The following is a 15,404-nucleotide window of genomic DNA, read 5'->3' as shown; positions in this document are numbered from 1 at the left end:
GAGTGCTCTGTCTGGAGTTTGTACTGCTCAAATTGCAGTATTTCTTAAGGCAGGAAAAATAACCTGCCTTACACTGTTAAAGAGGAAAATACCCTAAGAAATCCAATGTGGATGAAATTATGTTGGCTGCATGTGTCCTGCTTCTTTAAAAGACTATTTTATTTCAAATTACACTGTATCAAGTGACATGAGTTCCCAAGTAAATTCTATAAAAAGCCTTTTCTTTTGGATTATGGAGGGAAATCATCATACACCTTATGTTAAAATATAAAATCACATTGCAGTCCACAGCTCTGTAGTGCTGGTGTCATGTCCTGTATGGATAAGAGTTGATTGTAATTTGTTTGGAAGGAGCTGTATGGCTGCAGTCTGGGTCTGGGATACATTAGCCTGAGATGTAGCATTATTTCCTTGGAATTTTGGTGAGGGGTGGTCTGGGTACAAATGGAAAAGGAGTTGCATTGGAAAAACACCTGCTAATATTTGGAATTGTGTTCAAATCTCCTAGAGATGTGAATACTGCTGTCATGGAGCTGCTGATCATGGCCTATGCACTGAAGACTTCCTGTGCCAGGAATATCATTGGGGTCATCCCCTACTTCCCCTACAGCAAACAGAGCAAAATGAGGAAGAGGGGCTCCATAGTCTGCAAGCTGCTGGCTTCAATGCTTGCCAAGGCAGGTGAGTGCCCCAGGGAGCAGCAGCACAGCAGGCTTGGTGCTGCTGGGCATCCCACAGGTCACCTGTCCTTCCATTCTCCTCTTTGGTGTGGGGATGGGTTGCTGAGATCTTCAGCCGCATGGGGGAATTGATTTTCTTCAGCTCTCTTGTATTTCTTTGTAACTTGCACCTGGGGAAGTGGCCTAGAAATGTTACAGTGAAATACAGTGTCAGCCCAGTGCTGTGGTTTATCACATGTCTGTTTCTCGTTAAGTCTGTGGAACTTTCTGTGTTAATCTGTTTATGGTTATTTTATGACATGGCATAATAGTCTGAGTAATAGCTAAAACAGTCTGGAAAATGGAGGTGTTGAAGGAACTCCAGCCACGTGGGAATATTTTCAATAAATTGTTGTCTTTTTTGCCCTTTAGGTTTAACACACATTATCACTATGGACCTTCACCAAAAGGAAATCCAAGGCTTCTTCAGTTTTCCAGTAGACAACCTGAGAGCATCCCCTTTCTTGCTTCAGTATATACAGGAAGAAGTGAGGTTACTCTAGTTCTGTGTACATCAACTTGTCTGAACTCATTTTAATGTGATGGCAGCATTGGGGCTCTGCTTAAGTAGAGGTGGTGGTGTCAGTCTAGGTCAATCCTTCTGTTAATGAATTCTTTCTCAGGGGGTACCTATTGCATGTTTCATGGAAAGATGTTACATTTCTGTGATTGGATAGAAACTGAACTGCAGCACAAGCAGGAGAGGAGCTTGCTCTCTGTGGAGTTAGTGCCATTTGAGAGATGATACTTGTGCCTCTGCCTCTAATCACCTCTGAAATCCTGTTAAACTGCTCCCCTTCTCCCTTTGTGCTGTGCTGGATTTCTGTCTGCTCTGAATTATTGATAGACTTTGTCTTGGGCTGAGTGTAGGAGTGCTGAGCACAGCAGGGCTGGGAGCAGGGCACGGAGGTTTTATTCTCCATGTGCAAAAGATGATGATTTATTCCCACATGGTGAGAGCAAGGCTTCCCCATATGGAGAGGGTTAAACATAGTGAACATTCCCACCTTTGCAGAATACACAAATGCTGGTGTTGGAAGCACGTGCAGTTGCCACTCTAGTTTCTTGTCACAGAATGAAAATTTGGTTCTGGGGAGGAGGATGGGTGAAATTATTCAGCCATGTATCAAACCAGTTGCTTCCTAGCAAGAAGGCCTTTTTTAATGAATTAATTTTTTGTCACATCCAGATTCCAGATTACAGAAACGCAGTTATTGTAGCCAAATCTCCTGGTGCTGCTAAAAGGTAAATGAATGCTTTGCTAGCTGGTTAAAAGTTACTTGGAAAATACCTGAGCTGGTGGAAAATATACCAGGGAAAGTGTGGGAGGGTGGCAGATGGATTGACAATCTGGTCATAATTCTTTTGTGGCTGGAAATGGGATGGATATGGTGCAGATAGCTGAACTTTGTATTCCCACCCCTATGGGCATGAACTCTGGCAGTCTCACTGAAGTGGTTCACCTTGCTGCTGGAATTTCAGCAGTGCCTGACCATCTCAGAAAGCATTTCCACTGTGGAGGAACACTGTGGTGGAGCCAAGGGGCAGAGTGGGCTTTGGGATAATAACGAGGAATGAAGAGTCACATCCAGTGAGGTTTCTTGCAAGAAACAGCCACAGAGGTGCAGCCTCTGCTTGCTGTTGGTGTGAGTGAGTCTTGCTGTGGTGGGCTGTGAAGCTGCATGAGCCAGCACCTTGCTGAGGGGCTGGTTTTGCCTTGCAGGGCTCAGTCTTACGCCGAGAGGCTGCGGCTGGGGCTGGCAGTGATCCATGGGGAGGCTCAGTGCACGGAGCAGGACATGGACGACGGCCGCCACTCCCCTCCCATGCTCAAAAATGCAACTGTGCATCCTGGCCTGGAGCTGCCATGTAAGATCAAGCTTCTCTGCTTACCTTTGGGGGAGGGAAAAAAAAAGTTTGGTGGGAAATTTCTGTTGGTTTATCTGTGTGGGTGTAACCAAGCTAAAGGCAGTTAGACCCGTGGAATTTTTTTTCATAGAAAGGTTGATATCAGTGAGTTGTGGGAGAAGTCACAGGGGAAGGTTTTTATTTAACTCCTTCTGGCCATGCAGAGTATTTTCTCCTTGCATCAGTATTTTCTCCTTGGCTGTGCCTGCTCCATAGTGTTAGACTGACAAACCTCTGATAAAGGTGGTGCTTTTAGTGTTCAGCAACAGATTTCATTGAGCTGATGAAACAAGGGAGATGTAAAAGTGTAAGTAATGAGATAACAACCACTGAGGCAGGCTGCTGGCTCCATTGGGTGGGGCAAGGCTGGTCTTTGTCTTCCCCTCTCTGTAGCCATTGTTACTACTGGAAATCTTCACCTTGGCATCCAGATGATCATATTCCAATTACAAGGTTTTGAGCTTTGTGTGGCTGGGGTGAATAGGTTCTCCAAGAGCATTGTTGACCTGCTTCTGGAGCTCTTGCCATTGATTTAGAATCAGAGAGCAAAATTAAAAGAGGAAACTTGTGTTCTGGGGAATGCCATCCTCAGGGTTGCTTGTATTCCTGCAGCAGTCAAATAAGAACAGTGCAATCAAAATCCAGCTCCCTTTTGGGAGGATTTTAGCTTTCTAGGCAGATGCTGGCAGGACAGAAATTGGGAGCAGGAAGGTGGCTGAGAAGTGCCCGTGGGAAAGGCTGGGTGCTGCTGTGTGTGGCAACACCAGCAGTGGTTTGGGCTACTGATAATCATCTAATCTTTGGAAATTCAGGGAGAACATCCAACCAGTTTGTGGGCAGTTTGTGGAGGGGAGGCAAGTAAGACTGCAGGCATTTTGCATCACCCCAGTTGTGTCTCACTGGAATACAATCAGTTAAACAGTGCTTTTGTTGCTGGTGAAACTCCTCTTGGCCCTTGGGGGGCAGGTGGGGTTTGGCAATGAAGTTTGGGACTTTATTGTTCTCCTTCTGATGAGGGGATTTTTTTCCATGCTCTGTCCAAGAAAGCAGGAATTTGCATGGTTATTCTTCACTTTCTTCCTCCCCTCCTATTCTGGAGAATTTTGTCCTCCAGAATGTCAGCAGCTGACATTTGTCTGCTGTGGAGGAATTGATGTGACTGTGTGTTTATTTCCAGCCATGTCACTTCAAAGAAGCTCAGCTGTGGAAGGTTGTGCTGCTGGAGAACCCTGTAAATGGTTGTTCATACAGAAACGTGCCCTTGTCCAGTTTAGTTATGAATCCAATGGAAGATTGTTTTCAGTCCTCAGCTATCCAAACACAAACTAATTTGCTGTGTATCACCACTTCTTATTTTATCTCCTGCACAGACTCAGCACTTGACCAATGACCTTCCATCCCAGCATGCCCAAGGCACAGTGTAGAACAGCTGAGCTGTGGCTTGGCAGCTCTCTGTCATGGGCTGGATTGTGGGGCTGACTTGTCCCAAACTCTCAATAGAAGTTTCTTTTCTCTGCAGTTTTCTAACCTGAGAGATACCTGATTTTGAGTGAGCTGGATTCTGGAGGTGCAGAATTGAGGTTATCCCTATCTAAAAGCAGTCTGTACATTCTGGTTGTGTCACAGTCTCTGCCAGACAGGTGAAAGTGCAGCTGGGATGGCAGTGCTGTGAGTGTCTGTGCTGACCCTCTCTGCTGTGCCTCATTTCTTGTCCAATTCAGTCATTTGAAAAGCATCTTCCCACCTCAAAAGTCACATAATTCCAAACCCTCATTCAGCTCTCCCTTCCTGATGGTGAAAGCTCTGAGGGCAGAGTGTAGCAGGGTTCAGCTGTGTTGTGAAAGGTCAGACACGTGCTGCTGCTCAGAACTGGATATTCCTAACACCAAAACTGTCCCCAAACCCTCCAGTGTCAAAACAAAAGCTGTGAGTCTGCCTGGGTCAGCAACCAAACCTGGGCCTGGCAGGGAGGAGCTTGGGGATGTTCCTGGGGAGTGGCTGAGACTTCTTGTGGAGCATCCCACTGAGCTACAGCCACATCAGTGTGGAGCATCCCAGACTTGGCAACTGAAGCTGCAGACAGTTGTGTGAGAGCCAGGAGAGAGGTGAAACCTGTGTTGGGGAGCAGCCCCAGAGCTGTGGCTTGTGCTCTGTGCCATTCTCCTTGGGCTTCCTGGTGAACTGGCCAGGCTCCTGTGTCCTGGCATGCACCTTCTCCCCCTGTTCCTGCAGGGATCATGTGCCTCCAATTAATGAGTGCTAGGCAGTGTAATGGCTTATTTATTGTCCTGTGAGTGTGGCCTGATGTGATATTCTGATTCGTAGGGAGCCACAACAGAAAAATGCCAGAGGTGCTTCTAATTGCACTTAAAATGCTTCACTGGAGTGGCAGCAAGAGCCCCCAGCAGTGCAGCCCCTGAAATCAGAGCCTTGGAGACAGGATGTCACTCCAAGGTTATTCCCTTTGATTGTGTGCTTTTGTGTCCCAGAGCTTGCAGCTGGCTCGGGGCTGTGCCTTAACAAATGCATGGGGACTCTTTGCCCGTTTCCTGGAGAAAGAGTGGAGCACCATCTGTTAAATCCCTTCAGTGGCTTTGGAATTCAGTACTTTATACAGAGAGCTAATGGTCTGCTTGAATCCCAGAGCCCAGCCAACTGCCACAAAGGGAGTTTGGGGGAGAAGCTGGAGTGACCATGGGTCTGGTCCTACTTCCCTGCCCCCATCTTGCCTGTGTTTAGGCTGGGCACAGGGGTGTTTTCTGTCCTTCCAAGGTTATCTCTGCACAAAACAGTTCATTCTTGAGCAGCCTTTTGCTCCCAGGTTCTGTCATAAATGCAGCATTACATTTCTTGGTGATTGTCACTTTAATTTGCACTGTCAGCTCCAAGCAGAATTTATTTTAGTATTTCTTAACCTGGTTTTGACCACTTAATTAAAGCAACATGTTTACACACCTGGGAATGTTCTTTCTTAGTGCCAGTGATCCTGCCTTTAACATGTGGTACTTTGGTGTATATTATGCACATCTGAATGAAAGTGTTCTTTGATATTCTTGTTTTATAAAGAAATGGTGGTTGGTCTAGTTTTTTCTCTTTTATTTTTCCTCCTCAGAAGCTACAGATACCACAAGCATCTTTTCTTACCCTCCAGAAAAAGTCAGCAACTCTTTAAACCAAACTTGTACATGATCCAAGGGGTTACACCATGCAAAAGTACCACCGTGGCTTATTTCTGTTACCCTCTTCTGTCTGCAAACGTAGAGGGTTTGTGTCTGGGAGGAAAATAGTCTTTTATTATTTGGATCATTTTTCAAGGCACCTCCTCGTAGCAGTTCTGACTTGCACATCTTGATATGTTTGAAGATTTTGAAGAAGAAGCTGGCTGCACTAACCCCTTCTCATCACCTTGGAGCAGTTGAGATTTGATGTGGTTGTGGGTAGATCTTTAGCTTGCAATTTTTTTTTTCTTTTTTTTGCAGAGAAAATTGAACAAGGAAAAGGGAGAACATCTCTTTAAGATCCGGGTAGGTCGACACGTTGCCTACCATTCTTTAAAAATAAACCAAAATTGAAATACAGCTTTTAAAAAACAGACAGAGATGCAAAGCACTGCTAATGTTGCTGGTTGCCATGTTAGCCTTTAAGCACAGCAAGGAATGTGTCTGCTTCCTTCATGGAGTAGAAGGATACTGATTTGCTGAAACTCCATATTCTGTGAGTAAATAGTGCTGAATTTCAGCTCCCCAGGCCTGTTCACCGTTTGTGTAGGAAAGTTTCCCCTGACCTGGCTGTTGTAAACAGAGATGGCACTCATCAGTGGATACACACAGAGGCTGGGATGGCAGCCAGGTGGATCCTTTTGATACTTCACAGCTCCCACCAGGAGCTCTATTACTGTCCAGACTAGACAGTAAACTCATAACTAATCTGAGCAGGTCAGTAGTGCCTGTAACTGAAATTTATGATCTGCTTATCTCTGGTGGTGCTTAATCTTCGTTTATTACAAATAATCTTCCTTCTCATAAGAATATTTTTCCTTCAGGATTTAGATGTGACTTTGCATTTGATAGGAGACTCAGAAATAACCATGCAAGGGAGGCTGAGGAGTCTGTGCCATGAAGATTAACTGTTGATTAACTCTTCAGTCCAAGGTAGCTGTGACTTTAACTCCAAAACCTGGCAATGAGTGATAGCACTTCGGGCAAAACAGAATTACTGGACACCTTTTCATACAGTTTTGGTAGGTTTATGGAAAACCAGCCTGTGGGGTAGATCATGGATGTGAAGAACAGCTCTACACAAGAATCTTCGAAGTTGTGGTGCTTATAATTGCTTTCATCATATCCCTCAGTGTGAATCATTCACCCAGCTGTGCTTGCACTCTGAACATTCCCAGGCACGGATGAGATATGGGAATAGTACTGGATCATCCTGATGTGCAGGATAAGGAGTTTGATGTAAGACTTTTTTGGTGAGGAGAGCAGAGATCGATATTTAGCCAGGCTTTTTGGTGGGCAGTGGCTTGTGTTCTCCTGCTGCTCAGGTATTACACTGAAGTGGATTGTCCTAAAAGAGAAAAATCTTGCTTTGTCTGAGCTCCTTGAGGCACTTGAGAAGCCTCTGGAATCCTGGCAAGACCTGAGCTTACAAAAGGAGGGGCACCAAGTGCCTTGGTAGGATACTTTGCACTCACTGTGGAGAGTATAAAACAGGGCTGTGGGCTGTGGAGGTGGGCCAGGTAAGTGTTACAAAATGCTGGAGGTGCCTCTTGGCTTCAGTGGTTAGATCAGCCCAGATGTCAGCTGCTGACACATGTCTGGCCACCACAGTGTCCCTTCCATGCTGGAGGTTTTTGTACCTGCACCCCATGGCCAGTGAGAGGTTTGGCAGGTGGACAGCAAGTCCCTGGCCTGCACTGGAGCTTGGTTGCTGTTTGGTGTAAGTCTGCAGGCTGTGTTACATCTGGACACTCTCAGTGCATCTCAATTCAGCTCTCTGGTATTTTCATGATGCTGCTGGAATTTTGGCAGGGTGTGGTTTTGCATGAGCCCTGTCAGTGCAAAAGTAGTGTCAGGAGGGAATGGAATTTTATTTCCCAGTACATCTCTTCACTGTGTGCCAGGTAGCACAGCTTGTCAGGGTATGCTTTGATCCAATTGCTGGTTGCACTGAGCTTGTTGAACTGAGTTTCAACTGGATTTTGTCCTACTCTTTCCATTAATCCACTTAAAAACAATCAGCAAATTTGCTTCTGCAAACTTCCTTAAGCTTTCTTTGCCTGAGCAGGTGGTGTTAAGGTTCTTACACCCTCTCAAAGACCCCTCTGTGTTTGGTGATGTGAGAAAGCAAATGAGCTGCAGTGCAAGTCTCTGGTCCTGCAGATGATTTACTGAGTCCAGGAGGTGAAAAGCTGCACCTTGTAAAGCACCTGCCCTTTGAGAGGTGCTGCTTGGAAAGCCCATTTGTTGTTCCCAGTCATGGAATGGACCCTTTTTCAAGTGCTGTGCTGGAGCACAGAGAAGGTCACTGATATTGCCCATAAACCAGGTGCTGCTTTGGAGCTCTCCTTGCACAGGGGTCTGTTAGAGAGTTGGAATTTCTTTCTGTTTCTGAGGTCAGTACAAAATCCCCACAGAAACAGAACTTCCTCTTTATGCAGCAGTGCTGTTCATTTGAGGAGAAAAATGATGGTTAAATGAGAGTTTCTCACTTAGGTGGGTGTCAGGATCACTTAAAGCACATCTGTGTCTGCATCACTGTAAGATGTTTAATGGTTCAGCCTCTTGTCTGGTGGAACTGTTGGGGTTTGACTCAAGCCTGAGTCACCTGGACTCTTTTTTTCCCTTCTTCTTTAGTGATGATGGCCAAGGAGAAACCGCCAATAACTGTGGTTGGAGACGTTGGAGGAAGAATTGCCATCATTGTGGTATGAGTGTGAGGGGAACAGGTGGGGGGTGCCTTCCTCACAGCCTCTTTGCCTCAGCTCTTGCATCCCTGAGGGTCAGAGGGATGGCTGTATAGGAGTGGGAATGTCTTTTTTAGACACTCTTTTCTCCAGTAGTGCTGGTGGCTTTGATTATTTCAACTTTCTGTTGAAAACCATTTGCACTTCAGCTCTTTAATCCCTAAAATGTCCTTGCTGCCTTGATTCTAAGTGTCAGATGTCTGCAAGTAATGAATAAATCCAGGGCACACAGAAAAAACTCCTGAAGTGTTAAAAAAACCCCAAACAAAAAACTTGCCAAGCCTCTCTTACTTGCTATGCCATGCTGCAGTGGAAGTAATCAACATGCAGCTCCTGCCCCACGGAAAAACACGCCTTGCTGATGATAAACTGAGTGCATGTGCAGGGACTGATTTGTTTCCAAGACACAAGATTTGTTCTCCACACTAGCAAAAGGGTCATTAAACCAGGGAAATAGCATTCACAGATTAGTCATGCACGTGGCTGTCCTCATCAGCAGCTGAAGTAGACAGGGATTCTATTTTTCATCTGTGTGCATGGCCAAGCTGCAGTAGCCTGCAGATCCACTCCTGCCCTGCAGGCTCTGTAGACTTCTGGCTTTGATGTTGTTTCTGTTTCTGCTCAGGATGACATCATTGATGACGTGGAAAGCTTTGTAGCTGCTGCAGAGATCCTGAAAGAGCGTGGAGCCTACAAGATTTTTGTGATGGCTACTCATGGGCTCCTGTCAGCAGATGCCCCCCGTCTCATAGAGGAATCCTCCATTGATGAGGTGAGTCTGCTCTCCAGACTGCAGAGTGGGGGCTGGCTCCAAAACTCACAAATTGATGTCCTTCCCAAGGCACGTAGCTTATGTCTGGAATTACTCATTGAATCAGGTGCTTTCAGTTAGCTGCTTCTTCACTGGAACAACAACAAAAAAAAGTGTATGTGATTAATACTTGCTCAGATCAGATCTGCTTCCCTACTGTATTTTCTCCCTAACAGAAATATTAGTCATCCCTGCCTGGACCCTTCCCTCCCTGCAGCTGGGGCTGTGTGGCTCTCACTGTGCAGCCCCTCTCCCCCAGCTGGTCAGGGGCTGCTGCTTCATGAAGAGGACAGGATTTCAAACTTAATAATAGATCCTGTGATCTGAGTGGGCCCATCAGCCTGCTGGGGAGTGCTGGTTATGCTGGTCCCTTCAACAGACTGTCACAGAGGGGAGACCATTTATTTTAGTCATTTTTCCTAATATTCAGAGAGTTCTCCCCCTGAGCTGTGAAACAGCAGCACACACCCCTCAGGCTGCCTGCTCAGGGAGGGTGAACCTTCCAGCACCACAACTTCCTTTCCTTTCTGGCCCTCCACAGGTGGTAGTGACCAACACAGTTCCTCACGAGGTGCAGAAGCTGCAGTGCCCCAAGATAAAGACTGTGGATATCAGTTTGATCCTCTCGGAGGCCATCCGGCGGATCCACAACGGCGAGTCCATGGCTTATCTCTTCCGCAACATCACCGTCGACGACTAGACCTGAGCCTGCCCCTCTCCTGGGTTCCACAAGAGAAGGAAATCTGCATGGAAAGGCAATACCATAAAACATAGGCATAACACAGCTGTTTATTTTTGTAGGAGTGTTGAGGTTTTCAGGGTCTTGAGCTGTGAGATCTAATAGAAAAAAAATCAACCTGACCAGCACTTTACAAGTCAATAGAAGGGGCCACTGGCAGTGGGGGGAATTACACCTTAATTGAGAGAGATGGAGAAATGAGGTGGTTTTGAATTTTTAAGTTCCTTTAATGATTTTTTTTTAGTGTGTTTTCTCTTGCCCTGTAGGGGCAGAAAGAAAAGCTAAACAGAAGTAGCTGTCAGCTTGTGAGAAGGGAACAGGGACTGCTCATTGCTGTGTGGGCAGCGAGAGCAGCCTCTGGGGTTGTTTCTGCCTGTGTCTCACCCCAGAGCACAGAAGGGAATGTTCAGGCTGTGCTGCTGGCAGAGCTGAGCCAACAGCAGCTCTGTGCCAGCTCAGTGGCCTCTCCTCTCCTGCACAGCAGAGCAGGGACTTTCATCAAAACTAAGTTAGCGGAACATCCCGAAAGGACAGCCTGGGGCACCCCATTGGCAGGGCTGCTCCCATCCCTGGGCCAGGGAGCTGGGAACAGGCTCTGTGTGTGTCCCAGCAGAGCAGGGAATGCTAGTTAATGTGTTGGCCTTTTCATTTTGCGAGCTTTGGATCATTTTTGCTCTTCAGTGACCAATCACGTGAGGGTCTTGGTCCTCTCTGGAACACTTGTCTGCACTGCAAAACTGGGCGTGATTTTTGGAGTTGCCTGGGGCTGAGTTTGTGGCAGAGTCTTGTGGGGAAGGGAAGTTGGAACAATATCTGCTTCTAATGCAGCTGTGCTCTCCAAAACACTAACACTGAACCTGCAATAAAAAGTCTAAGATTTTTCAGTTTTGGTGCTTCCTGTGAATCCTGTGCCCTCTGAAGAGCTGCTCTGTGTGTTCAGTGGGGCTGCTGCTGTAACAAGGCTCACTTGGCAGCTTGCAGCCTTCTTCCATGGATGTAGGACTGGCTGATCACTCCTTTCTTGAGTGATGCTAATTTTTGGGTGGAGGGGACACCTGAGGAAGCAGCACAAGATGCATGTGGAAGGCTTTGTCTCCAGGATGATGTAAGGATAAACTCCCAAACTGATCTTCCCCCTTGATGAGACAAACACACTCCAGAAAAACCTACACCACTAGTCTGCTGATGTGAGGAAGAAATAGAAGCTGCTGGAAGCAGTTGCTTCAACAGCACAGGAACTATTTAATTGTTTCGTTTTGGTTATCCTAATATTACCCTCTTCTGTTCCACTCTAACATATAAAATGTGCCAAGGGGCCAGCAGTGACTGAGCAGGACAAGCCTTGAATGCCAGGCAAGCAAATGGACCTTGGCATGGAGTGCTTGGACCACCTTCAGTACCCAGCATGGATTAAACCTCCATGCCAAATTCCATGAGGGGTGTGCAGAACTCAGTGAGTTATCAAACCTGTTGGTGGGTTTTCCTGCATTTTCAAAGTACCACAAACAAAACCCAAAACTCAGCTGTGCTGTGACCACAGCCTGGCTCCTTGGCCTGGAGGGGTAACATAATGCTGTACTGCAAGTATTGAACAGAGGATCTGGAGCTGTGGAGTCCTTGCAGATGTCTGTGCCCCCTTTATTCTGAGCCAGTGCTGGACAGTGTTCATCCTGGAAGGCGGTGTTAAAAGTGGGAGCAGTTTTGTTGTTCTCTCCTCTTCAAAGTGCTTGTCAGGCCTGCCAGGAGCAACGTTGGGGCTCGTTGAGGGTTGTTGCCCCATTCAGGCTTGGGTTTGCTGGGCTGTATTTGGGTAGGAACCATAGAATCACAGCACCACTGAGCAGAGGGTTGTGCCTGTGTGCCCTGGGCCCTTGTCATGAGTGAGTGTTCTATGAAAAATCACCAGCAAAGGTATCAGCAAAAGCAGGTTTAGTATAGAAGTGAAAGTTCCACAGAGTTGTTGGCAAGGTTCACTCTACTACTTACTGTGTGGTAAAAGCACACTAAAATCTAAAACCAGGCAATCTAAACCCAAAATCAATCCAAAAATTATCTACACTGAGGCTGGGGAGGGGGGAAGGGGCAGGGTAGGAAAGGGCAAGGATAAAAAGGAAACAAGGTTCAGAGTAGACCCCATTGCAAAACTGAGCCCCAGACTTGACCAACAGTTTAGGCCCAAAGGTTTAACAGCATAAGCTGTTAAACTATTGCTTATGCTGAAGTTAAACAATTTAACAATTTCATATGGCATTTACTTAAAATCTAAAGTACTTAAGAATCTAGGAGAGCAATGTCCACAGTAGATTTGCTGTTGTGCATTCCCACTCACACACAGACCTGAAGCAGCCTGTACAAGGAACCTCTGAAGAATTCCCCTCAAGCTCCTGGAAATACATCAGATGTCTTTGCATCTTCTCAACAGGCAAAGAGTGGAGCCTCAAGGAATGGTTGTAATTCCTTTCCATCCTGGCCACAATTCAGGTCAGCAGCTTTCTTTGAAAGGTCAATAACAAAAATGTTGTTCTGCTCGGGTTGTTATTCAGGCAAGAAAAACAGTTTTCCAAGGCTGTTTGTAAGAATCAGGAGTTTGTTAGGCAGCACAAGTTCCTGGGAGCAGACAGTGTTTCTGATAAGATTGAGAGTTGCTCAGCCCAGGTGCTGTTCTCAAGGCCAAGGCCTAACAAGCATTTCTGAGATCATAGTGCAGCTCAAGAGCTGGGGGAAGGCACCACCAGAGTCCACCCTGTGACTAAAAACAACTTGTCTTGCTCCACAGAGTGGCCATGTGGTCACCTCTTGCCTCTGTGCTTATAAACACAGATTTATTATGTCCAGCTTAAAAATTGTGAGAAATTTTTGATCAGGTTGACAAAATACTGTTATTTTTATGACTGTTGAATGTGAGGGAACAATATTATGTATGCAAGGACATCTGTGGGACAGTGCTACCTGTCTAGCTAATATAAACACTCCAGCATACAGAACACTACAGTACCTTAAGCATAAAGTGACAGAAATCAGCAAAATTACAACAGTGTAATGTTAAATCTGGAATTCCTGTTGCAGTGAGTGACCACCCAAACAGCACCCCACCAGTGATGTTCTCCATTTCTCATCCCATGATCTATCTATTCTGTACTTGATGAATTGTGGTTAGAGCTCTGTGTCCATTGCTTCAGCCACCTTCCAGCACTGAACACAGCTCTTTGTGCTGCAGTAATTTTTCCACCAGTGCAAGGTTCATTCCAGTGGGGGTGAGCAGGAAATCTTGCTGGGATGTGTAGGTAGATTGTAGCAATTCATGGGTTGTGACAGAACTGAATAGATGAAGTCACATCCTCCAGTTTTGGAGAAAACTACAAACCCAAATGTTTGGCTTATTTCTGTAGTGGTGTGGTCTCTGTGGAATCACAAATAGTTCTTACTCTTCCCAATGTATATAAGTACAGTTACAAGCATTCAGCAGGACCAGTATTTCAAAATGACAAGCATTTTGTTCAGTGCCAAGACAAATGTCTTGGGCATTAGTATTGGTGTTACTTTCCCAAATAAATCCCTGTTGTTCCTGTACAACACACACACCAACAGTGACAGCTTGCCATTTGTTCCCATTTTGTTGGCCCTAACCCCCAGGGTCTGCTCCTGCTCCCTGCACACCCACCAGGAGGCACAGCCTGGCACAGGCAGAGCCAGGGCAGCTCCAGTGTGCTGTCTGTTTCCTGCTCAGAAAAGGGCTGTGCTCAGGGTGATGGGAGAAACAGCAGGAGCCTGGGCCAGGCTGGATCCCAGCACAGCCCCACCATCCACCACAGCCCCTCCTGGCTGCACTGGATCCCACCACAGCCCCTCCTGGCTGCACTGGATCCCACCACAGCCCCTCCTGGGTGCCTGAAGCCCTTGGCTGGGGAGGAACCTTTTGGAATTCAACAAAGGCAAGCCCATGTCCTGTGCCCTGGGGTGTTCATCCAGGATCCCCCAGCACCTCCATGCCGTGGGTGCAGCCAGCACGAGGCCACCCAGCAGCACAGACCCTCTGTCCAACAGTGTGGTGGGACTCAGCTGAGTGCCGTGGGGACAGCGATGGCCTTGGGGACAGCTCTGGCCCTGTTCCCTCTGGCTGTCATAGCCAGGAGCCAGGTGATGCCCTGGCATCAGACCCATTTAGCCAGTGATGGAACTGTGGGGGTGCTGGTGGTGTCCTCCCAGTGGCAAAGGTTTCTGACATTCAGGGAGGCACGAGGAGGGGCAGCTCCAGGATGGAGCCCCTCTGAAGGAGCAGCTGCTCCTGGCTGCCCAGGACACCCAGGGATGGGAGGTGGAGGGCTCAGGCTCCCACAGCTGCCATCCCAACCAGCCTCACACCCGTGTCCTTGCTTGGTCAGCACCAGGACCCCCCTGTGCCCTGTCACCACCTGGCTTTGGCAGCATGTACCATGAGAGGGTGGTCCTGGACCTTCAGGATGCCCTGGAGCTGCATTAAGGCAAAACAGCACCAAACAGTCAATTAGAAAGTTGGATGTTTTTGGCAGCCAGGATTTAAACCTTGTGATAGGTTGTACAGACTGGCGGCAACAATTTAAACCCTCCTGAGCAGCCTGTGGATTCAATTTCCCTGGACAACACGTGGATTAAACTTCCCCGAGGAACAGCCCACAGATTAAGTTTGTTTCAACAGCGTGTGGATTAAAATTCTCTGAACAACACGTGGCAACTTTTTTGAGCAGCCCACAAATTAAACTTCCCTGATGAAAAGCCCGTGGATTACACAACAGACAGCTCGTGAGTTAAATTTCCCTGAACTACGTGTGGAAACAGCGATTTCTTAACAGCCCATGGCAGCCACAATTTAAACTCTGTTTTCCTTCCTTTCCTCCTTCCTTTCTCCCTCTCCTTAGAAGTTTAAATTGCTTGTATGGCTCTTTGCTTTGGAGTGAGGCACTGAAAATCTGTGTATTGGTGGAGTCAGCAGCAGCTTTCCACCCTTCCCACATCTAAGGGAGAAGGGAAACTCATCCTTTTGAGACCCCAAAAAGGAATGACTAGAGGTGCTTCCTCTCTGGGGCTGGTCTCCTCCTGGAGTGTTCTGGAATGCTTTGGGCTGGGTGAGGACATGGATCAGCCCTCCACAGGGCACAGCTCTCCTGGGCAGGCTCCACTCACCCTGTGAGCGGCTCCTGGGGCACCACCTGCCCCATGTGAGCTGTCCTTGGAATAATTTTGGGGCTGAAAGTGGTAAAGGCTGGAGGTGTTGTGGCACATGGT

The 15,404-nt window shown here is 47.1% G+C and overlaps 1 protein-coding gene and 1 long non-coding RNA gene across 6 annotated transcripts in view; one reads left to right on the top strand and one right to left on the bottom strand.

Moving 5' to 3' along the window:
- The window catches only part of PRPSAP1 (phosphoribosyl pyrophosphate synthetase associated protein 1), a 25,298-nt gene extending 14,272 nt beyond the window's left edge, over positions 1 to 11,026 (top strand). For all 5 annotated transcript variants that reach the window (XM_064395937.1, XM_064395935.1, XM_064395936.1 and 2 more), the window contains 7 exons: positions 509 to 681; positions 1,092 to 1,207; positions 1,909 to 1,964; positions 2,443 to 2,588; positions 8,483 to 8,553; positions 9,218 to 9,364; positions 9,945 to 11,026. In XM_064395937.1, coding sequence (XP_064252007.1) covers positions 509 to 681; positions 1,092 to 1,207; positions 1,909 to 1,964; positions 2,443 to 2,588; positions 8,483 to 8,553; positions 9,218 to 9,364; positions 9,945 to 10,103 — 868 coding nt within the window. In that variant the 3' untranslated portion in view covers positions 10,104 to 11,026. The remainder of the gene's footprint in view (positions 1 to 508; positions 682 to 1,091; positions 1,208 to 1,908; positions 1,965 to 2,442; positions 2,589 to 8,482; positions 8,554 to 9,217; positions 9,365 to 9,944) is intronic.
- On the bottom strand, positions 9,361 to 15,404 carry LOC135284424 (uncharacterized). Its single transcript, XR_010349835.1, has 3 exons — positions 15,303 to 15,404; positions 9,872 to 12,635; positions 9,361 to 9,495 (listed from the first exon to the last, which is right to left on the bottom strand). It is a non-coding gene; the product is annotated as an uncharacterized LOC135284424 (long non-coding RNA).

Source organism: Passer domesticus, chromosome 20, assembly GCF_036417665.1.
Source record: "Passer domesticus isolate bPasDom1 chromosome 20, bPasDom1.hap1, whole genome shotgun sequence".
Taxonomy (NCBI): domain Eukaryota; kingdom Metazoa; phylum Chordata; class Aves; order Passeriformes; family Passeridae; genus Passer; species Passer domesticus.
Note: the sequence above shows the minus strand (reverse complement) of the source record. Positions and strands in the feature narration are given on the sequence as shown.